Source organism: Scyliorhinus torazame, chromosome 2 (assembly GCF_047496885.1).
Source record: "Scyliorhinus torazame isolate Kashiwa2021f chromosome 2, sScyTor2.1, whole genome shotgun sequence".
Classification (NCBI taxonomy): Eukaryota; Metazoa; Chordata; class Chondrichthyes; order Carcharhiniformes; family Scyliorhinidae; genus Scyliorhinus; species Scyliorhinus torazame.
Window position 1 is genome coordinate 318702030 of NC_092708.1, and position 23778 is coordinate 318725807.

General features: G+C 47.9%; 1 protein-coding gene across 1 annotated transcript in view; it reads right to left on the reverse strand.

The window, feature by feature from the left end:
• Positions 1 to 23778, reverse strand: part of ap5m1 (adaptor related protein complex 5 subunit mu 1) — a 46810-nt gene that overhangs the window by 18463 nt on the left and 4569 nt on the right. Inside the window, exons 3-4 of the mRNA XM_072489546.1 lie at positions 21999 to 22226; positions 49 to 188 (exon numbers count right to left, since the gene is read on the reverse strand). Coding sequence (XP_072345647.1) covers positions 49 to 188; positions 21999 to 22226 — 368 coding nt within the window. The remainder of the gene's footprint in view (positions 1 to 48; positions 189 to 21998; positions 22227 to 23778) is intronic.

Below are 23778 nucleotides of genomic sequence, written 5' to 3' on the forward strand. Positions count from 1 at the left end.
AAACATTAGCACAGCGTAAATCATTTCTGAAGCGGTCACCTGCTTTACCTGTTGAAGAAGGGAATGTGAGCTTCACAATATTCAAATCCATTCTTGACACTTTCATGTAGTTTCAGATTGACTGCAATCTTTAAAATTTGCTCTTCTTCCTTCATTTGATAGGAACCAAGAATCGGAGGAATAGGTACCTGCAAACAAACCGAAGGGTCAATGTTACTGAACTGTTCCCCAAACCCTAAATTAAAGTTGACTACGTTAATTCAGATTACTATTTAGCTTGACAAGGAACGACAATTTATTGTTTCTGCCAAAATCAAGTTGAAAGATGCAGAAAATTCAAAACAAGCCAACTTGAATGCAGTATCTGAACTTGATTACTAGATTTTAGCATCAAAAGAACTTCTGGTTTATTTCACAGTGTTCCTATCTTCAGTAAAGGTAAGATCAGTGAAGACTAAAGTAGACAACCGACAAAATACTGATTCTGAACAATTGCAATGAGAGTTGTATAGTTATTATTCTTTGAATAAATGGGTATATTTTCAAACATTCTTAAGGAATCTTAAGGAAAATTACTTTATGTAGACAAGAATATTTTATTGACACCAAATGTTCAAGGAGTTTCAAATGCCACAAAATCTAGCATGTTAATAGCGCAGCAAGAGCCACATCACATGGTCTGCAAACTGCAAGTTATTAATAAATACTGCAGAAAGCTGCAATTTACAGGTTACTTCCACACAGCTTTTTCTTCCAGCTGTACCATCTTCTATATAGGGCTGCAGGCATTCCAACTCTCAGAAAGCATTTAAGAAAGTATCATGTCTGGTCTGGAGGAAAATTGTATTTCAACCACATGAAATACAAGGTGAACCTTCGCTGCACTCTCTCCATTACAAGTATCCTTTCTTAGGTAAGGAGACCAAAACTTCACACAATACTCTAGGTGTAGCCTCTCAAGGCTCTGTACACCTCGTTCCTGTACTCAAATCCTTCTGCAATGGAGGCCAATATACTGTTTGCTTTCCTAATTGCTTGCTGCACCTGCATGCTTGCTTTCAATGACTTGTGTATCAGAACTCCCAGGTCCCTTTGTACCTCAACATTTCCCAATCTATCACAATTTAAATAATTCTCTGCCATTCTGTTTTTCCGACTGAAGTGGACAGCTTCACATTTATCTATGTCATACTGCATCTGCCATGTATTTGCCCACTTACTCAACTTATCAAAATCACCTTGAAGCCTCTTTTCATCTTCATCACCACTTACATTCCCATCTAGTTTGTCTCGTCAGCAAACCTGTAAGTGTTACATTTGCTTCCCTCATCTAAATCATTGATATATGTTGTGAATAGCTGGGGCTTAAGCATTGATTTCTGCGGTACTCCAGTATTCACCGCCTGCCACTCTGAAAAAAATCAATTTATTCCTACTCTGTGTTTCATATCTGTTAACCAAATCTCAATCCATGCCAATATATTACCCCGAATCCCATGTGCTTTAATCTTGCACACTAACCTCTTATATGGGACTTCATCAAAAGCTTTCTGAAAATTCAAATACACAACATTCATTGGTTCTTCTCCCTTATCTATTCTATTAGTTATGGCCTCAAAAAACCTCAGTAGGCTTGTCAAATGTGATTTCCCTTTCATAAGTCCATGTTGACTTTGTCCAATCAAGTATCCTGTTATCACATCCTTTGACTCCAGCATTTTCCTCCCTACTGACGTTTGGCTAACCGGTCTGTAATTCCCTTTATTTTCCCTCTTTTTTTACATGGCGGGGTTACATCTGTCACCCTCCAATCTGCCAGGACTGTTTTGGAAGATTACAAGCAACACCTCCACTATTTCCATGGCTACCTCCTTTAGTACCCTGGCATGTAGATTATCAGGCCTTTGGGATTTACCAGCTTTCAGTCCCATTAATTTTTTCTGCACCTTTTTTTTATACTAATACTCATTTCCTTCAATGCCTCCTTCTCAGTAGACCCCAGCATTTCTGGGAAATTATTTGTGTCTTCTTCTGTGAAGACAGAACTAAAGTAGTTGTTTAATTGCTCTGCCATTTCCTCGTTCTCCATTACAAATTCTCCCATTTCAGACTGTAAGGGACTACACGTCTTCATTAATCACTTATAGACTTTTTTACAGCCTGCTTCTATGTTTCTTGCAAGTTTATCCCTCATCCTCTATTTTACCCTCTTAATCAATGCCTTGGTGCTCTTTTGCTGAATTCTAAACTGCTCCTAATCTTCAGGCTTGCTACTTTATCTAGCAACTTTATATGACTCCTCTTTTGTTAGCCATGGTTGGATTGCTTTTCTTTTTGTGTTTTTGTGCTAGAAAGGAACATATAACTGTTTTAATAGTTAAATGCATTCATTCCTTAAATATTTGCCGTTGTCTAACCACTGTCATGCCTTTTAATGAAGTTCCCCAATCTATTATAGCCAAAGCACCCCTCATACCTTTGTGGCTTCCTTTGTATAAATTGAGGACCCTACTTTCAGATTTGATTACTTAATTTTCCATCCTAATGAAGAATTCTATCATGTTATGGTCACAGATTTAATAAACAGTCTTTGGCTGCATTGGATTGGATTGGATTGGATTTGTTTATTGTCATGTGTACTGCTGCCAATTCGCACCGGAGACGCCAATAATGTTTCTCTTTTAACTGGATTCTGATATTAGTTATTAATGATGATATTGCTTTTCAGAGTCGCCAGGTATCAAATATCACCACAAGGTTTTACCGGATTTCGATCAAAGACCAAACAACCAGTTAGTTAGTTTAAGTTCAATGATAGTTTATTTACACACAAGAATTACTTCGACATGCAACATAAAACACTACAAGCTAAATTACACCTAACACCACAACAACATGTACTTAGCTTCAGGCACCCGGCATTATGCAGAGGAACACGGCCTTTGTCCGGATCTTGCGTGGCTGGGTCTGGAGAAGTGACTTTGTTTCTGCTGGGCTCATCCGTCTGGTAGCGATCGTTGGTCTTGAACTTGTCTTCTGGTCGTGATGCTGCACTTGGTTTTAGGCGTAGGTCAGGGCCAAGTGAGACTGAATGCCGGGGCCAAGAAAGACCGAACACATGGCAGTGTCTCTCTTTATCTTTCTGGGGTTCCGCGCTCTTTTGGGCGGTCCTTAGCTTTGGACCCAATAATTCGGCAGGCTTCGATTACCGCCTTCGATTTTGGCCAATAAAGGGGCGGGTGCCTTGATGGCGGGCGTGTCCTGAGCGGTCATTGACCTTGGCGTTTTGGTCTGGCTGAGCAAGGGAGTGGCGCCGATGAGTCTGTTTCTGTATCTGTTACCTGAGTACAGGTCTTTTGTTCTGGGAAATGGGCCATTAGAATGCAAAGTAGCTGGGGGTTTCGATAGTGTCTAGTTATCTGAGTTGCCAATATACATAAGCTCTGAGCGTCTGAGTCCTGGGTTGACAATATTTCCCACACCTCAGGAAGGACATACTGGCACTGGAGCGGGTCCAGCGGAGATTCACATGGATGATCCCAGGAATGGTAGGCCTAACATACGATGAACGTCTGAGGATCCTGGGATTATATTCATTGGAGTTTAGGAGGTTGAGGGGAGATCTAATAGAAACTTACAAGATAATGAATGGCTTAGATAGGGTGGATGTAGGGAAGTTGTTTCCATTAACAGGGGAGACTAGGACCCGGGGGCACAGCCTTAGAATAAAAGGGAGTCACTTTAGAACAGAGATGAGGAGAAATTTCTTCAGCCAGAGAGTGGTGGGTCTGTGGAATTCATTGCCACAGAGGGCGATGGAGGCCGGGACGTTGAGTGTCTTTAAGACAGAAGTTGATAAATTCTTGATTTCTCGAGGAATTAAGGGCTATGGAGAGAGAGCGGGTAAATGGAGTTGAAATCAGCCATGATTGAATGGTGGAGTGGACTCGATGGGCCGAATGGCCTTACTTCCACTCTTATGTCTTATGGTCTTATGGTCCTTTGCAGGTGGCCATATTTCCCGGGATCCTTTGTAAGGGGCCATCCCAGATGGTTACATCCCATCCTTTTGATCCTGAACGCGAAGCGTGGTGGATCACACTGTTGATCCTCATCCGTCCTTGGTGTGCCGGTTACCCTTGGTCAAGGACAGGTTCCACACTACTCTGTCCTATGTTTTTGGAGCATTTACCTAATTTTATCAACACATCATAAATTCATAAACTCTAAGGGGCCACTATAAAACATTTAATCATTACACATTTAACTTATTTACACAAGGGAACCTCTAACTATCATTACCTAAGCTACTCTCATGCTGCTGGCAAATATCAAAAAGGAACTTATGTACAATACAAAAATTGTTAAGAAATAAACAGCGGCATCGCATCTCTACTTAATCTATTACAGTCATAGAAGAAGTACAATCTTTTTATTTTGTCAGTGAAAAAGGTTTAAAAGGTTTGTGGGGTTTGTTGGATTCCAAGGAAAGGGGCTCGGAGTGTGTATATCGGGGAGCAGGAGGCTCTCCTTCGCCATTTGTGGAGTCTAAGTGTCTGAACGACACTGCAGAGTATTGCTATTACCAAAAGGGCTTCTACTGTATAGAAAGGGAATACCATTTTACAATGTTTTCGCACCATGTGGGGGTATCAGTGTTTATTTTCATGTGAGGTGTGGTGTCCGGGCTAGGGGTCTCATATTGTATGGTCATGTCTGGGGCCGGTGTGGTGTGAGGTACAAAGGCTGTCAACGCGCACAGTTGTAGGAGTTCAGCGATGATCACAATGGAGGTCATCAGTCCTGTCTTCATCTTGTCTTTTTGTTCTTCGTTCTTCGTATATTCCTGAGGGTGCAAGCATAATATCTGTTAGTATCGTTGGTTAACATCTCGTTTTGTTTGTCTTTCTCTCTTCAACTTCAATTACCCATTAGAATCGTCACCACGTGTGACTCCCTCTTCTTTTTTTAAATAACCATTTGAGAGACAAGACATCCGAAAAAACCATTCTGTTTAAGTGCATGGAATCCCGCAGCTTGTGGTCGGTGCGGTGAGTGGACGGACAATTTCTCTGTCCAGGGTCCAGAGGTAGTTCACGTATAGCAGCAAATGTGTAACAACCAAGTGTGTCAAACATGTGAACAGCAGTTGGGGTAGCGACCGAAGAGTCGTGGAAGGTAAAGAGTTGAGTGTACAGGCTGTGGCAAAAGGCATTCTTTAAACCACACTAAAGAGCATATAAGGGGAAAGAAAGACCTGCCAAGGACAGTAAGGAGTGTAAAAAAAAAAACCCATTCCAGATGACTTGAAGTGATCGAAGCATGAGGTGCGTCTGGGACGCGGCAGGGCAAGAATGGGTGGGATTCCCTGGGTAGGGCGGTGATCAGTGTCGTTACTCCACTACCCGAGCTTGGCTGACCGGATGCATTGGGGGTCCTCAGGCAGGGCGGGATTAGTGCCGTTACTCCCTACCTGGGTGACCGAATGAGCGGAAAGAATTTGTAACATATGGGAGCCAACAATTTGTTCCTTTAACAGTCATTGGGCAGTAAATGGCGTCAGAAGAGTAACCATGACTGTATCAAGAAATTTTGTAACTGGCCGACATTAATTAAAACTATGCGAGATCGGAAGAATAAACTGTATCAAGAAATTTCTACAAGAAAACCATGTAGCAATAAGGAAGAAAGAAAGAAAGAAAGCGGGCAGGTTCCATCAGGAAATAGGACACCGTAATTCACATGCGATTCCTTTTTCTCATCATCTGGACACCTGAGGGTTCCGTATCAAAAAGCGTTGCGAAAGGGTTACCGTAACGGGAATCAGACTCTGAGTCATTACCATCTCCCGGTTGCCAAACTCGTGTCTGTCGTTTCTGTGGCCGTGTGGGCCGTCGTGGGATCCGAATCGTCATTCCTTACTAATCGACAAGAGTTGTCGCGGTGGAGACTTCCGGTGACGTCTATGAGGGAGTAAGTCGCACGTTTGGTGGCTCCCGCTCTGGACGGACTGTTGGACCTTTTCCCACGACTTTTTCGTGGTTTCGAGTTTTGGCTTTGAAGGCGCAGACAATTACGCTCTGTATCCACACAGTGGTGCATGGAACGGAGAACCCCAAGGAAGCGAAAAGGAAGAAATAAAAGGATAAGCAAGGGCTGGGTGGAGGTGGCAGCTGAAGACAACATGGCTGATGTTCGGACCCCTGCTGTGATGGCCCAGCCATCGACGGAGGAGCTGATGCAGGTCATCCAGGAGGGTTTTGCCAGACAGAAATGGGACTGTCTTGACCCGATAAAGGAGTCGATCGATCGGCTGGAGCGCACCCCAGGATTGGACGATTCAGAAGTTGGAGAAGGCGCCAGTGGACCAGGAGGAGCACCAAACGGTGGTTGAACTAGAGGTGGGGATGTTGAAGGATCAGCAAAAGAGGCTGCTGGAGAAGGTGGAAGATCTGGAGAACAGAGCTCGCCGGCAGAACGTAAGAATTGTCAGTCTCCCTGAAGGGGCTGAGGGGGTTAATGCTGGCGCGTTTGTGGCGAGTGTGTTTCAGAAACTTCTGGGGAGGGGGCTTTTCCCCGACCGTTGGTGGTGGACAGGGCGTACAGGGCGATGGCGAGGAAGCCACGGCCGGGGGCCCCCCTAGGGCGATGGTGGTCCGGTTCCACAGATTTCTGGACAAGGAGTGTGTTCTCCAGTGGGCTAAGCATACTAGGAGCTGCAAATAGGACAATAGCATATTGCGTGTTTATCAGGACCTGAGTGTGGAGGTGGCCAGAAGGAGGGCAGGCTTCAAGCAAGTGAAGGAGATCCTGTTTAAGAAAAAGGTGAAATTTGGGCTGCTTTACCCGGCACGTCTGTGGGTTACACACGAGGACCAGCACAATTATGGCGAGTCGCCTGAAGACGCGGTGGACTTTGCCAAGAAAAAAGGGCTGGTGCTGAACTGCGAACTTTTTGTTTTAAGATGTAACTTTTCTGAGTGATGTTTATACGTTTTGATTGTCGTTTTTCTTCTGCTTTTAAGTTTGGGTGAAGTTGGGGAAGTAAAAGTTATTCGGTTTCTATGGGTTTTCGGTGTTTTGGTGGGGATGCTGGTGGGGGCTTTTAACTTTTTTATTACTTTGATTTGCACGATTGGGAGGGTTCTTTGTGGGTTTTTCATTTTGGGTTGTCTCCTATGGTAATTGGGTGATTGTTCGGTCTCAGTTTGAGGAGGGAAGTGGTTTTGATGGGCGGGAGGGGAGGGGAGTAGGGAACAATAGGTGGAAGACTTCTTGGCGCCGGAGGCGAGGGTCACCAGGCTAGCTGGGTGAGCTAGTCTAGGGAAGCACAGTGGGGGTGTGTGCATATGATTAATATACGGCAGGGGTTAGGTTACAAAGTGGTGTTGCTGGGGGGATTACTCTGCTGATGAGGGAGGGACTTAGGTTTTGGGACAGAGAGGGGGTCAGGGGGGTGGGCTGCCAAGAGGCGGGCCGATGGAGGTGCGGCGCGTGGGCTGGGGGTGGGCCCAGGAAAGGGGATGGCTGATCGGTGGAGGGTGCGCGGTGCCCCCCAACCAGGCTGATCACCTGGAATGTTAGAGGGCTGAATGGGCCGGTCAAGAGGGCACATGTGTTCGCGCATCTGAGGGCTCTGAAGGCGGACGTGGTGATGTTGCAGGGGACACACCTGAAAGTGGCGGATCAAGTCAGGCTAAGGAAGGGTTAGGTCAGTCAGGTCTTTCATTCGGGGCTGGACACCAAGACGAGAGGGGTGGCGATTTTAATCAATAAGCGGGTGCAATTCCAGGTGGGCAGTATAGTCTCGGATGTGGGGGCCGTTATGTCATGGTGAGCGGCAAGCTGGAGGGGAGGAAGGTAGTTTTGGTTAATATGTACGCGCCAAACTGGGATGATGTAGAATTCATAAAGAGGGTACTGGGGAAGATACCTGACCTGGACTCGCACAAGTTGGTGATGGGAGGGGATTTTAATACGGTCATCGACCCGGCCTGGACCGGTCGTGTTTGAAAACGGGGAGGGTGCCAGCAATGGCAAAGGAACTGTTAGGGTTCATGGAGCAGATGGGGGGGGGGGGGGGTCGACCCATGGAGGTATAGGCAGCCAACGGGGAGGGAGTTTTCTTTTTATTCTCATGTGCATAAGGTTTACTCCCGGATTGATTTTTTCATTCTGAGCAGGGATTTGCTGGCGGGGGTGGTGGACACGGGGTACTCGGCCATCACTATTTCGGATCATGCCCCACACTGGGTGGAACTGCAGGTTAGTGAGGAGAGCTTCCAGCGCCCGCAAAGGAGATTGGACGTGGGCTTGTTGGCGGACGAGGCGGTGTGCGATAGGGTGAGGAAGTGCATGCAGAACTACCTGCAGGTGAATGACATGGGAGAAGTCTCAGCAGCGGTGGTCTGGAAGACGCTGAAGGCAGTGGTGAGAGGGAAGCTGATTTCGATCCGGGCAGATAGGGACAGGACGGATAGGGCAGAGACGGACCGACTGGTTAAGGAGATCCTACAGATCGATAGGAGGTATGCGGCGACCCTGGGGGTGGAGCTGTTAAGGGAACGTCGGAGGCTGCAGGCTGAGTTCGGGGTGTTGTCCACAGGCAAGGCAGTGGAGCAGCTTAGAAAGGCGAGGGGGCGTTTTATGAACACGGGGAGAAGGCCAGCAGAATGCTGGCACAGCAGCTTAGGAAGAGGGAGGCGGTCAGGGAAATAGAGAGGGTGGTTGATGGGGATGGGAATTTGGTAGGGGACTCGGCTGGGCTAAACAGGGCGTTCAGGGACTTTTACAGCAGACTCTATCGCTCGGAACCCCCCACGGGGCCCGAGGGGATGAGGTGCTTTTTGGACGGACTGACCTTCCCAAGGGTGGGCAGGGAGCTGGTGGATAGGCTGGGGGCCCCGATCAGGGCCGAAGAAATAGCTGAGGGCTTGAAGGCAATGCAGTCGGGTAAGGTCCCGGGGCCGGATGGGTATCCGGTGGAATTCTACAAGAAATTCTCGGGGATATTAGGGCCGTTGTTGGTCAAGGTTTTCAATGAGGCGAGGGATAGTGGGGTGCTGCCCCCGACGATGTCACAGGCCACTATTTCGTTAATTTTGAAGTGAGACAAGAATCCGGAGCTATGCGGGTCATATAGGCCGATCTCACTGCTTAATGTGGACGGCAAGTTGCTGGCCAAGGTTTTGGCCTCCAGGATTGAAGATTGTGTGCCGGATGTGATTATGGAGGATCAAACCGGGTTTGTCAAAGGCAGGCAGTTGGTGGCCAATATAAGAAGGCTGCTCAACGTGATTATGATGCCCCCGGAGAGAAGGGAGGTTGAGGTAGTTGTGGCAATGGATGCGGAGAAGGCGTTCGACCGGGTGGAGTGGGACTATTTATGGGAGGTGCTGGGACAGTTTGGGTTCGGTAGGGGCTTTATCGACTGGGTTAGGCTGTTGTACCAGGCCCCGGAGGCTAATGTAAGGACGAATAGGATGACCTTGGACTATTTTAGACTGCACTGGGGTCAAGACAGGGATTCCCCCTCTCCCCACTGCTGTTTGCGTTAGCTATAGAGCCGCTGGCAATTGCTTTGAGAGCTTCAAGAGGCTGGAAGGGGCTGGTTCGGGGGGTGGAACATTGGGTCTCGCTGTACGCGGACGACCTGCTCTTATATGTAGCACATCCAGGGGCAGGGATGGGTGAGATCATGGCGACTTTGGGGGGGATTTGGCCGGTTTTCGGGATATAAACTGAACATGACAAAGAGAGAGATGTTTGTAGTCCAGGCAAGAGGTCAGGAGGGTCGGCTGGGGGAGCTACCGTTTAGGTTAGTGGGGGACAGTTTTAGGTACCTTGGGATGCAAGTGGTGTGATCCTGACTTGGCTAAGGCGTCTGCCTTTACGTTACCGGGTGGGGAGGAACGAAGATGGCTTCTGACTTTGATTATGCCATATGTGCGGTCTTTTGCTGTCTCAAGAATATGCTTCAATAATTGGGCTGAGGGTAGGGGTTTACCATCAGCGGATATGAATCCTCTAGATTCCCACAGGGGCAGGAATTCTGTCAAACTATTGCAGACACATAAACTGTCCGAATATATATCTGCGGGGGTCGGTAAAGAATCTGGGTGCTGCACTACATATGCTATTGCTGCTAATTTGGCTGCTTGTGATCCTAAGTGGCCTGGCAATTTTAATTTTAAAGATATTTCCTCTAATGCGCGTCCCTGCGCGTCTTCCACAAAAATACCGCATCCTGTTATTCTTTTTCCATTGTAAATGGTGGAGGAACCATCTACATAAATTTTTTAAGAGTTATCCGTGGTCGGGGGATTTTGAGTTCTGATGCCTGCTCGTGTGGGTAGTGATTTTGGAATAAAGGGTCCTGTGTGGTGTTTGGCTGCAATGATCTGGCACTCATGTGGGGTTCCTTCATACTGCAGGTTGTCCGCTAAAAATGTGTGGGTCTTTGTCCGTTTAACTGTGATGTCCCTTCCTTGTAATAACAGTGTCCAGCGAGCTGCTCTGATCTGGCTAACTGAACCGTCCTTTAACCTACCATCTAACAGTAGCTGCGTTGGGGTGTGCTCGGTTAAAATCGTTACGGGGTTGAGGCCTGTGATATATGCAAAATATTGAACTGCCCAAAAGACTGTGAGCAAGTGCCGTTCGCAGGCTGAAAATCCTTGCTCCACGGGATCCAAAACTCGTGAGGCATAGGCTACGGGTCTTAAACGGTCATGTCTTTCCTGTAGTAGTACTGCAGAGGGGATTCGGTCGGTGGTCGCTACCTGTATGAAGTAGGGACAGTGTGGGTCTGGTACCTGCAAAGCGGGGGCTGTGCCTAGGGTGCGTTTTAATTCATCGATGACGACGTGTGCTGAGGAAGCCATTCCCATGTGGCTTTTTTTTAAGGAGCTCGGAAAGTTAACTACTGATTCAATCCGTTTCTGTTCGATCTCTCTTTTCCCGTATGTGATAATGGTACCTAAGTAAAGGACCTTTTCTTTCAGGATCTGGGCTTTTTTCGGGTTGACTTTGCATCCAATTGATTGTAAGAGACCTAGCAATTCGGAAAGAAGCTTAACATGCTCTTCCTTTGTGTCCGTCTGTAGGAGTAAGTCGTCCACATACTGAATAAGGCATTCGGGTCGGGAAAATTTGGAAAGTCCGTTGGCCAATTGTCGGTGAAAGATGGAGGGGGAGTTGTGGAAACCTTGCGGGAGGCATGTCCACGTATACTGCTGTCCTTGAAATGTGAACGCAAACTTGTATTGATAGGCCTTATCTAAGGGAATGGACCAAAAGCCATTGCTAATGTCCAGCACAGTAAAGTACGTAGCATGTACTCCCTGCTTCAGCGTGGTTTCGGGACTTGTGGCAACGGTGGGTGCTGCTAATGGGGTGACCTTGTTGAGCTCTCGGTAGTCAATGGTCAATCTCCATGAACCGTCGGGTTTCTTTAGGGCCCAATTTGGGGCATTGTTTGTTGAGGTTACGGGCCAAATTATTCTTTGATCTAGTAAGCTATTGATAACTTTTGCAATCTCACCCTCGGCTTGCTGTGGGAAACCGTACTGCTTCTGGGGTTTGGGACCGGGACCTGTAATTGTGACTGTTCCCGGAATTTTTCCACGATTGTGCTTGTGCTGGGCGAAGGATGCTTTATGTTTTCTTAGGGCCTCTCTAGTCGTCTTATCTGTACTAATGGCTTGTGGGTCAAACCAGTAGTCGCCTACTGAGCAGATTCTATGTTCGCAGTCTCCTACTGTGAATGTGGCGGGGGCTCTTGCTGTTCTGGCCATTATCCATATACACTTATTCATGGGGTCAAAGGAAAGGTTGTGTGAGCTCATGGAAGTCGATTCCTAAAATGTGCTCTATTTGGGGCAAATCCACTAAAACAACGGGGTGCTTGGTGTTTATGTTGACGATTTGGATATCTGCGGGGGCCATAATGTATCCCTGCTGTACATGTCCTGTAAATCCACTAAGAGTGATGGTGTCTGTGGTGGGCCATTTGTCGCGCTGAAACATTGTGGAGGAGTTTAAAGTGGTGCGGGGCCCTCCTGTGTCCCAAAGGAACTCTACTTGGTGGCCCCGGACTGTGCCTGTGACTACTGGTCTGCCTGATTTGTCCCAGACTGTGGCGCATACCCAAGTTGGGGAGTCCGAACACCGTCAATCTGTGCTATTGATCACTGCATTATCTGATCGGGCGCTAATGCTATATATGGGCCTAACATTGTTCCTAGGTGGGGAGTTCGATTGCTGGTTCCGTTGCTTGTTCGGGGGGGCGTTGCATTCGCGGGCGTAATGTCCCTTTTATCCACAATTATAGCAACCTTGTGGTGCCTGTGCTCTGGGGTGCTGACCTTCATTTCTGCCCTCATTTACCCATGCGGGGTCTTGAGTAGTCCGGACTGTGTTCATGTTCGCTTGTGCCTTCTCCTGATCTGCCTTTCTATGTAGGGATTGTTCCCAAGCTCTCGGGAGTCCCTTTAAAACCCAAACTTCATTATGTGTGGCGTCTGCGGGGTCGTAATTTACACAGGCTTTTTGACCTGCTTCTGTGGCATGGGAGACTGAAGTACGAGTCCATTTAGTTGTGTTGTCGTTATCTAAGTTTGTGCGGTTCAATTCCCCAAATACCGCTTTAAAATGGATCCAAAGGCGACCTGCGTATGCAGTCGGATGCTCTCCCTTCTTTTGTCTACATCGGTTCAAAGCTTCTACGGGATGTCCTCTGTTGTATTCAATTGCGTCTAAAATAGCTGCCTTCATCTCTTGGAGGCTTCCTCCTCCTACATTCTGGGGTTCTGGTAAGGCTCAGCTAACGGACGGGTCAAGGCTCATTACTATAAGTTTAACTTCCTCCCTTTCGTCTAGACCGTACATAACCTTTTGCTGGCGTACTCTCTCAAAGAAATTATACGGGTCTGGACTTCCGGGTGCGGCGATGACCAGCTGAGTCGCACGTTTCGGCAGCTCCCTGTGAAACGGACTTTTGGGCTCTTGATAGGAGCCCCAACGGCAATTTTAACGGCTAAAAACACCGTGCGGTAAACCAGGAGGGTGTTCCCCCTGGACACGGATGGAAAAAGGAGAGGAAAGTGGCCGGATTGCAGCGGATCCTTTGGAACAACGGCAAGGAAGGCAAGCAAAACCCAAGATGGCGTCGGAAGGTGGCAGTTTCATATGGGGCCCTGAACAACAAGAGTTCTTGAAATGCTGCGTGGAGGAGATAAAAAAGGAAATGAAGAAAGAGTTGTTGGCCCCGATACTACAGGCGATCGAAGGGCTAAAGGAGGAACAAAAGACCCAGGAGCAGGAGCTTCGGGTCGTGAAGGCGAAAGCAGCCGAGAATGAGAACGATATACAGGGCCTGGTGGTGAAGTCGGAGATACAGGAGGCACACCAGAAACGATGTGTGGAGAGGTTGGAGGCACTGGAAAACAACGCAAGGAGGAACAACCTGAGGATTCTTGGCCTTCCTGAAGGTGTGGAGGGGGCGGACGTCGGGGCATATGTGAGCACGATGCTGCATTCGTTAATGGGAGCGGAGGCCCCGACGGGTCCGTTGGAGGTGGAGGGAGCATACCGAGTGATGGCGCGAGGACCGAGAGCAGGAGAAACTCCCAGAGCCATAGTGGTGAGATTCCTCCGTTTTAAGGATAGAGAAATGGTCCTTAGATGGGCGAAGAAAACTCGGTGTAGTAAATGGGAGAACGCGATGATCCGCGTTTATCAAGACTGGAGTGCGGAGGTGGCGAGAAGGAGGGCGAGCTTTAATCGGGCCAAGGCGGTACTTCACAAAAGGAAGATAAAATTTGGAATGCTGCAACCGGCAAGACTGTGGGTCACATATCAAGGGAGGCACCACTACTTTGAGACGGCGGATGAAGCGTGGACTTTTATTGTAGAAGAAAAACTGGAATGAGTGGATTATGAAAAAGAACGTTTGGACAAAGTGGTGGGGCGAATGGGGGGGGCGAAGAGGGGTTTTATGTTCTAATCCTGCGGTATGGTAACTTTTCTTTCTCCCACAGGTGGTGATGGGGGGAGGTGGGGAGGGAGAGGAGATGGGGCGTTGGCCATGGGAGGCGGGGCCGAGGGAGAGGCGCGGGCTTGGTTCCCGCGCTATGATAATTATGGCGGGAATAGAGAAGCAGGAAGGAGGGGGCGTCGCACGGTGCGAGCCGTGGTCACGGGGGGAAGCCGAGGTCAGCCAGAGTTTGCTGACTTCTGGGAGCAACATGGGGGGAGTAATTATGCTAGCGGGGGGTCTAGCGGGGGGGGTGGGAGGGGGGAATTACTGGGTTGCTGCTGCTGGGGAAAGGGGGGAGTGGGTACGGGAGAGGATGGGCGGGGGGGCACCGCCTGGGGGAGATACAGCTGCGTGGGAACTGGGTGAGAAGCTGGAAAAAGATGATGGCTAACCGGCAAGGGGGGGGGGGTGGGAAGCCCCCCAACTCGGCTGATCACGTGGAACGTGAGAGGGCTCAACGGGCCGATAAAGAGGGCACGAGTACTCGCACACCTTAAGAAACTTAAAGCAGATGTGGTTATGTTACAGGAAACCACCTGAAACTGATAGACCAGGTTAGGCTGCGTAAAGGATGGGTGGGGCAGGTGTTCCATTCGGGGCTGGATGCGAAAAACAGGGGGGTGGCTATATTAGTGGGGAAGCGGGTAATGTTCGAGGCAAAGACTATAGTGGTGGATAACGGGGGCAGATACGTGATGGTGAGTGGCAAATTACAGGGAGAGATGGTGGTTTTGGTAAACGTGTATGCCCCGAACTGGGATGATGCCAACTTTATGAGGCGAATGCTAGGACGCATCCCGGACCTAGAGACGGGAAAGCTGATAATGGGGGGAGACTTTAACACGGTGTTGGAACCAAGGCTGGATAGGTCGAAGTCCAGGACTGGTAGGAGGCCGGCAGCAGCCAAGGTGCTTAAGGATTTTATGGAGCAGATGGGAGGTGTGGACCCGTGGAGATTCAGTAGACCTAGGAGTAAGGAGTTCTCGTTTTTCTCCTATGTCCATAAAGTCTATTCGCGCATAGACTTTTTTGTGTTGGGTAGGGCATTGATCCCGAAGGTGAGGGGAACGGAATATACGGCTATAGCCATTTCGGATCATGCCCCACACTGGGTAGACTTGGAGATAGGGGAGGAAACAGGAGGGCGCCCACCCTGGAGAATGGACATGGGACTAATGGCGGATGAGGGGGTGTGCCTAAGGGTGAGGGGATGTATTGAAAAGTACTTGGAACTCAATGACAATGGGGAGGTTCAGGTGGGAGTGGTCTGGGAGGCGTTGAAGGCGGTGGTTAGGGGGGAGCTGATATCAATAAGGGCACATAAAGGGAAGCAGGAGAGTAAGGAACGGGAGCGGTTGCTGCAAGAACTTTTGAGGGTGGACAGACAATATGCGGAAGCACCGGAGGAGGGACTGTACAGGGAAAGGCAAAGGCTGCATTTGGAATTTGACTTGCTGACTACAGGCACTGCAGAGGCACAATGGAGGAAGGCGCAGGGTGTACAGTATGAATATGGGGAGAAGGCGAGCAGATTGCTGGCACACCAATTGAGGAAAAGGGGAGCAGCGAGGGAAATAGGGGGAGTGAGGGATGAGGAAGGAGAGATGGAGCGGGGGCGGAGAGAGTGAATGAGGTGTTCAAGACATTTTATAAAAAATTGTATGAAGCTCAACCCCCGGATGGGAGGGAGAGAATGATGGATTTTTTGGATCGGCTGGAAATTCCCAAGGTGGAAGAGCAGGAAAGGGTGGGACTGGGAGCACAGATCACGGTAGAAGAAGTGGTGAAAGGAATTAGGAACATGCAGACGGGAAAGGCCCCGGGACCGGACGGATTCCCAGTTGAATTTTACAGAAAGTATTTGGACTTGCTCACCCCGGTACTGACGAGGACCTTTAATGAGGCAAAGGAAAGGGGACAACTGCCCCCGACTATGTCTGAAGCAACGATATCGCTTCTCTTAAAGAAGGAAAAGGATCCGCTACAATGCGGGTCCTACAGACCAATTTCCCTCCTAAATGTGGATGCCAAGGTCCTGGCCAAGGTAATGGCAATGAGAATAGAGGAATGTGTCCCGGGGGTGGTTCACGAGGACCAAACTGGGTTTGTGAAGGGGAGACAGCTGAACACGAATATACGGAGGCTGTTAGGGGTAATGATGATGGCCCCACCAGAGGGTGAAACGGAGATAGTAGTGGCGATGGATGCCGAGAAAGCATTTGATAGAGTGGAATGGGATTATCTGTGGGAGGTGTTGAGGAGATTTGGTTTTGGAGAGGGGTATGTTAGATGGGTGCAGCTGTTGTATAGGGCCCCAGTGGCGAGTGTGGTCACGAATGGACGGGGATCGGCATATTTTCGGCTCCATAGAGGGACAAGGCAGGGATGTCCTCTGTCCCCATTACTGTTTGCACTGGCGATTGAGCCCCTGGCGATAGCGCTGAGAGGTTCCAAGAGATGGAGGGGAATACTTAGGGGAGGAGAAGAACACCGGGTATCTTTATATGCGGATGATCTGCTACTATATGTGGCGGATCCGGCGGAGGGGATGCCAGAAATAATGCGGATACTTGGGGAGTTTGGGGATTTTTCAGGGTATAAATTGAACATGGGGAAGAGTGAGCTGTTTGTGGTGCATCCAGGGGAGCAGAGTAGAGAAATAGAAGACCTACCGTTGAGGAAGGTAACAAGAGACTTTCGTTACCTGGGGATCCAGATAGCTAAGAATTGGGGCACATTGCACAGGCTAAATTTAACGCGGTTGGTGGAACAGATGGAGGAAGATTTCAAGAGATGGGATATGGTAGCACTGTCAATGGCAGGGAGGGTGCAGGCGGTTAAGATGGTGGTCCTCCCGAGATTCCTCTTTGTGTTTCAGTGCCTCCCGGTGGTGATCACGAAGGCTTTTTTTAAAAGGATAGAAAAGAGCATCATGGGTTTTGTTTGGGCCGGGAAGACTCCGAGAGTGAGGAAGGGATTCTTACAGCGTAGTAGGGATAGGGGGGGGCTGGCATTACCGAGCCTAAGTGAGTATTATTGGGCCGCTAATATTTCAATGGTGAGTAAGTGGATGGGAGAGGAGGAGGGAGCGGCGTGGAAGAGATTAGAGAGGGCGTCCTGTAGGGGGACCAGCCTGCAGGCTATGGTGACAGCCCCATTGCCGTTCTCACCGAGGAACTACACCACGAGCCCGGTGGTGGTAGCTACACTGAAGATTTGGGGACAGTGGAGACGACATAGGGGAAAGACCGGAGCATTGGGGGGGTCCCCGATAAGAAACAACCATAGGTTTGCCCCGGGGGGAATGGATGGGGGATATGGAATGTGGCAAAGAGCAGGAATAACGCAACTGAAAGATCTATTTGTGGACGGGAAGTTCGCAAGTCTGGGAGCGCTGACCGAGAAATATGGGTTGCCCCAAGGGAATGCATTCAGGTACATGCAATTGAGGGCTTTTGCGAGGCAACAGGTGAGGGAATTCCCGCAGCTCCCGACACAAGAGGTGCAGGACAGAGTCATCTCAAAGAAATGGGTGGGGGATGGTAAGGTGTCGGATATATATAGGGAAATGAGGGACGAAGGGGAGACTATGGTGGACGAACTAAAAGGGAAATGGGAAGAAGAGCTAGGGGAGGAGATCGAGGAGGGGCTGTGGGCAGATGCCCTAAACAGGGTAAACTCGTCGTCCTCGTGCGCCAGGCTAAGCCTGATTCAGTTTAAGGTATTACACAGGGCACATATGACTGGAACACGGCTCAGTAAATTTTTTGGGGTGGAGGATAGGTGTGCGAGGTGCTCGAGAAGCCCAGCGAATCATACCCATATGTTTTGGTCATGCCCGGCACTACAGGGGTTTTGGGTGGGGGTGACAAAGGCGCTTTCAAAAGTAGTAGGAGTCCGGGTCGAACCAAGCTGGGGGTTGGCTATATTTGGGGTTGCACAAGAGCCGGGAGTGCAGGAGGCGAGAGAGGCCGATGTTTTGGCCTTTGCGTCCCTAGTAGCCCGGCGCAGGATATTGCTAATGTGGAAAGAAGCCAAGCCCCCGGGGGTGGAGACCTGGATAAATGATATGGCGGGGTTCATAAAGCTAGAGCGGATTAAGTTCGTCCTAAGGGGGTCGGCTCAAGGGTTCACCAGGCGGTGGCAACCGTTCGTCGAATATCTTGCGGAAAGATAGATGGGGGAAAAAAGAAGGCAGCAGCAGCAGCAGCCCAGGACTTTGGGGGGGGGGGGGGGGGGGGGGGGGGAGGGATGGGGGGGGGGGGGGGTATAGCCTGTGACAAGGCAGTTGCCAATTAGGGCTAGTTTTCATTTTTGTTATTTAATATTTATTTATTTGTTGTTTTTTGTTTATATAAAAAAGGTCATTATTATCTGAATTGTTATAATGTTGTGTAAAGGATGCACAATGTACTGTGTTGGTTGACCAAAAATTTTCAATAAAATATTTATTAAAAAAAAAAGAAATTATACGGGTCTGCTGTGGGTTCAAATGGATCAATTTTTGCGCAGACATCTCTCAATTGGGTGATGGTTAGTGGGTGGTGTAAACGAAATCGGGCTCCTCGCGATCCTGTGACATGCGCTGTGTAGTGACTGGATTCATGGGTGTGTGTGTGTTGTCTGTGCAGTCGGTGGTGCGGGTGCTTTCCTTTTCGGGGCCTGGGGGGGTGCTCTATTCTGATTTTCTGTATCCTCCGCATATCCATGGGTGGTTTCATTTAGTTCTTGCCAACTGGGGCCATTCTCCTGATCTAAATTCAGTCCAAAGGCATCTCGGAGGCCGATTTGCACTGAAAGCAGTGACTGCAACTTTGCTATTTGTTGCCTACATTTGGCGTGATCTACTGTACTCTGTCTTTGTTCCATTGTGGAACTATGGAGCGCTCGTAAAGCTGCCTTCAAATCTGTACGTTGTTTCTTTAGCTGTTCTACCTGCTGTTCAGTCTCTTCTCGTACCAAAATTGCACGCTGTGTATCTTGGTAGGCCTTATCGTACTGGGTCTGAAAGCTGCTAATGTGAACTAAACAAGATTGGTGAGCCCGTTTGACATCAGCCATCTCTTTATCTTTAGCTGCCAACTGTTCCCGGAGTTGCTCATTAATTTTCTCACATTCACTAAAGTTTCCCTCATTCTTCTCCTCTCTCAACTAGCTGCCTGCGGAGCGTCCTCATAACCTCCTCTGTGCCTCGCAATTGTGCCAAACAGACCACGATTGCCATCGGCTTACGAACTTTCACTGCATTCTTTTTATGTACCTCGGTTAGGTTGTCCCACCAGGTTTGTCCTATGCTTCCTGGACCTGACTCTCAATTTGAACAAAACTTGGACCAAAGGGGCCATCCTTTCCCCTTCAAATACTTTCTCAATTCCTCTTCCCACATGGGGCACTGCTCTGCTCTACTGGTCGCTGTGACCTCGGGTTCCTGCAAGTTCATTAGGCGTTCCATTGCCTTTGCTGCCATTGCTTCTATTATCTCTTTTCCTACCGTTAATTTGGGTCAGGGGGAATAAGGCGGCGATTCGAACAGCGGCTATGGCCTAGGCTATTTTCCGGTTCACAATACTCCCGATAGTTTTACGCAACAAAATCTAACGAGTTTACCTTATATCCCTGTTAGTACACATGCAAGTTAATACACACTTCCGAATCTTGGAGATTTGATCGATACGGGCCTTACACTTGTGGTTTCTTTCACTTTTCTCAATTGGGTTTCTCATGCAAAGTTTTGTGGGTTCTCTCAGTGACAAAATCACTTCTAGATCGAATCCTGTCAGATGTCGCCAATAATGTTGCCAATTCACACCGGAGACGCCAATAATGTTGCTCTTTTTAACTGGATACTGATATGACAGTTATTAATGATGCTATTGCTTTTCAGAGTCGCCAGGTATCAAATGATACCACCACAAGGTTTTACCGGATATCGATCAAAGACCAAACAACCAGTTAGTTAGTTCAAGTTCAATGATAGTTTATTTACACACAAGAATTACTTTGACATGCAACATAAAACACTACAAGCTAAATTAAACCCAACATTACAACAACCTGTACTTAACTTCAGGCACCCGGCTTTATGCAGAGGAACAAGGCCTATGTTCGGATCTTGCGTGGTTGGGTCTGGAAAAGTGACTTTGTTTCTGCTGGGCTCATCCGTCTGGTAGCGATCGTTGGTCTTGAACTTGTCTTCTGGTCGTAATGCTACACTTGGTTTTAGGCGTAGGTCGGGGCCAAGAGAGACCGAGCGCTGGGGCCAAGAGAGACCGAACACATGGCAGTGTCTTTCTTTATCCTTCTGGGGTTTCGCACTCTTTCGGGCGGTCCTTAGCTTTTGGACCCAATAATTCGGCAGGCTTCGATTACTGCCTTCGATTTTGGCCAATAAAGGGGCGGGTGCCTTGATGGCGTGGCGTGTCCTGAGCGGTCATTGACCTTGGCGTTTTGGGCTCACTGAGCAAGGGAGTGGCGCCAATGAGTCTGTTTCTGTATCTGTTACCTGAGTACAGGTCTTTTGTTCTGGGGAAATGGGCCATTAGAATGCAAAGTAGCTGGGGGGTTTCGATAGCGTCTAGTTATCTGAGTTGCCAATATACATAAGCTCTGAGCGTCTGAGTCCTGGGCTGACCATATTTCCCATGGTCCTTTGCAGGTGGCCATATTTCCCAGGATCCTTTGTAAGTGGCCACCCCAGATGGCTACATCACCGAGGTACAGTGAAAAGTATTTTTCTGCGAGCAGCTCAAGCAGATCATTCAGAACATGAAAATAAAATAAAATAAAAGGAAATACATAATAGGACACCACAAGGTTTCCAATGTAAATACATAGACACCGGCATCGGGTGAAGCATACAGGAGTGTAGTATTAATCAGGTCAGTCCATAAGAGGGTCATTTAGGAGACTGGTAACAGCGGGGAAGAAGCTGTTTTTGAATCTGTCCGTGCGTGTTATCAGGCTTTTGTATTTCCTCCCCGATGGAAGAAGTTGGAAGAGTGAGTAAGCCGGGTGGGAAGGGTCTTTGATTATGCTGTCCGCTTTCCCAAGGCAGCAGGAGGTGTAGATAGTGTCAATGGATCATGGAATTTACAGTGCAGAAGGAGGCCATTCAGCCCATCGAGTCTGCACTGGCCCTTACAAAGAACACCCTACTCAAGCCCACGTCTCTACTCTATCCCCATAACCCCCACTTAACCTTTTTGGACACTAAGGGCAATTTAGCATGGCCAATCCACCTAACCCGCACATCTTTGGACTGTACGAGGAAACCGGAGCACCTGGAGGAAACCCACGTAGACACGGGGAGAACGTGCAGACTCCGCACAGACAGTGACCCAAGCCGGGAATCTAACCTGGGACCCTGGAGCTGTGAAGCAACTGTGCTAACCACTATGCTACCGTGCTGCCCACATGGGAGGCAAGGTTTGCCAATGTCAGCTAACAGCTTCTGGGAAACATTTTGGTCCAATTCAATAATGCTACACACACTCTGTAACAAGGTTCATTTAAGAAATGCCAGCACAATCAAATAAACAAAAAAAATTCAAAGATAAATAACTGACACCAAAATGTGCCCCACTGAGGATGTCTGCATATTTACAATAATTAATTGAGGGAGAAAATTGAAGGGAATAAAGAAAAGACGTAAATTTATATAACATCCTCTTTGTCCTTCAGATGTCCGAAAGCATTTCACGGCACTTTGGGCCCTGGGGAGATTGAAGTATAGTCTCTGTTATAAAGTAACCAAACTCATGGCACTCTGACTTAGTGGGGAGACTGCTACCACTGTGGCAAGGTTGACATGAGAACAACAAGCTAAAATCCAACGCAAGCTAAATTCAATTCAACTTCGATGAAAATATCACTTTATTTAAAGAAATGACTAATAAAGGAATTTCACAAAATTCACTACAGGCACTTTGTGTTAAATTCAACAAATACAACATTTTCTTACCTGGGAGGTGTAGTAACAAAGTTTAAATACATCTAATGGTGGTGTGAAAGGAAATTTATATGGTCCATTGAACAGTGAATCATCCATATCATCAACACTGTTAAAAGTCAGGATAGTGGAATCAACTGCACTGACACACGGATGCACAAGGATATCCTGGAGAGGAGATCCGTTGATGGGTAGATTCAGACTTACTGTAACAGTTGGCATTATTCCTTCTAGATCACACTAAATTGGAACAAATACAGTCGGTCAGAAACAAAAACATATGAAGAAAATTAAATCAAGCATTTTTTGAAATAAAAGACAGCAAAGAAAGCTAAGTTTTTGCAGCAAATACTTCCACGGCCTAATAAAGACAATATTAAAAAAAAAAATTTAGAGTACCCAATTCTTTTTTTCCCAATTAAGGGGCAATTTAGCGAGGCCAATCCACCAACCCTGCACATTTTTGGGTTATGGGGCTGAGACCCATGCAGACACGGAGAGAATGTACAAACTCCACATGGACATTGATCAGGAGCCGGGATCGAACCCGAGTCCACGGCGCTGAGAGGCAGCAGTGCTAACCACTAATAAAGACAATATACGGATGGAAAGAAAAGAGCATTTACATTGTGTTTGCAGCCTATGAATTACTTTTCAAGTGTTGCTACAGCTGTTAAAAGCACAACAGCCAATGTGCAAACCTGTAAACAGCAATCACATAAACGTTTGGTTTATCTAATAATCTTTTATTAGTGTGAAAATAGGCTTACATTAACACTGCAATGAGGTTACTGTGAAAATCCCCTAGTCGCCACACTCCGGCACCTGTTCGGGTACTCTGAGGGAGAATTCAGAATGTCCAATTTGTCTAGCAAGTACGTCTTTCGGGACTTGTGGAGGAAACCGGAGCACCCGGAGGATACCCACGCAGACACGGGGAGAATGTGCACACTTCGCACAGACAGTGACCCAAGCCAAGAATCGAATCCAGGTCCCTGGGGCTATGAAACAACAGTGCTAATCACTATGCTAAGAGATAAATGTTGCTTCAGACATCACGGTCACTCCCTTGCCACAACCTGGTGATTATATCGTATTATGGAATCTTGTACATACTTGTACAGGTGGAGCAAACTGGGTTAATATCTCTTTGGAAAGAAAGCATCTCCTGCAGTACAGCACTCCATTGGTATCCATGTTAACGGCTTATGTCCTGTATGTCCTGGCCCGGGGGGAGGGGGGCTTGAATCAATAAAGTTCGCACTATAAAGCGAAAATAATTCTCTCATGTCACAGGCTAAATGAAAGAGATGCTACCAGCCAGAACCATCCCATTTTTACTGTCCTAGTTATTATAAAGAGTACCAATGAGTAAAGGAAATTTAATTCATTAAACTAAGCATAAAGCTGTGACTCAATACATATCCTTATATGAGGGCAGCACGGTAGCACAGTGGTTGGCACTGTTGCTTCACAGCACCAGGGTCCCAGGTTCGATAAGAATTGGCAAGTCATGTTGCAGCTGTATAGAACCTTAGTTAGGCCACACTTGGAGTATAGTGTTCAATTCTGGTCGCCACACTACCAGAAGGATGTGGAGGCTTTAGAGAGGGTGCAGAAGAGATTTACCAGAATGTTGCCTGGTATGGAGGGCATTAGCTATGAGGAGCGGTTGAATAAACTCGGTTTGTTCTCACTGGAACGAAGGAGGTTGAGGGCCGACCTGATAGAGGTCTACAAAATTATGAGGGGCATAGACAGAGTGGATAGTCAGAGGCTTTTCCCCGGGGTA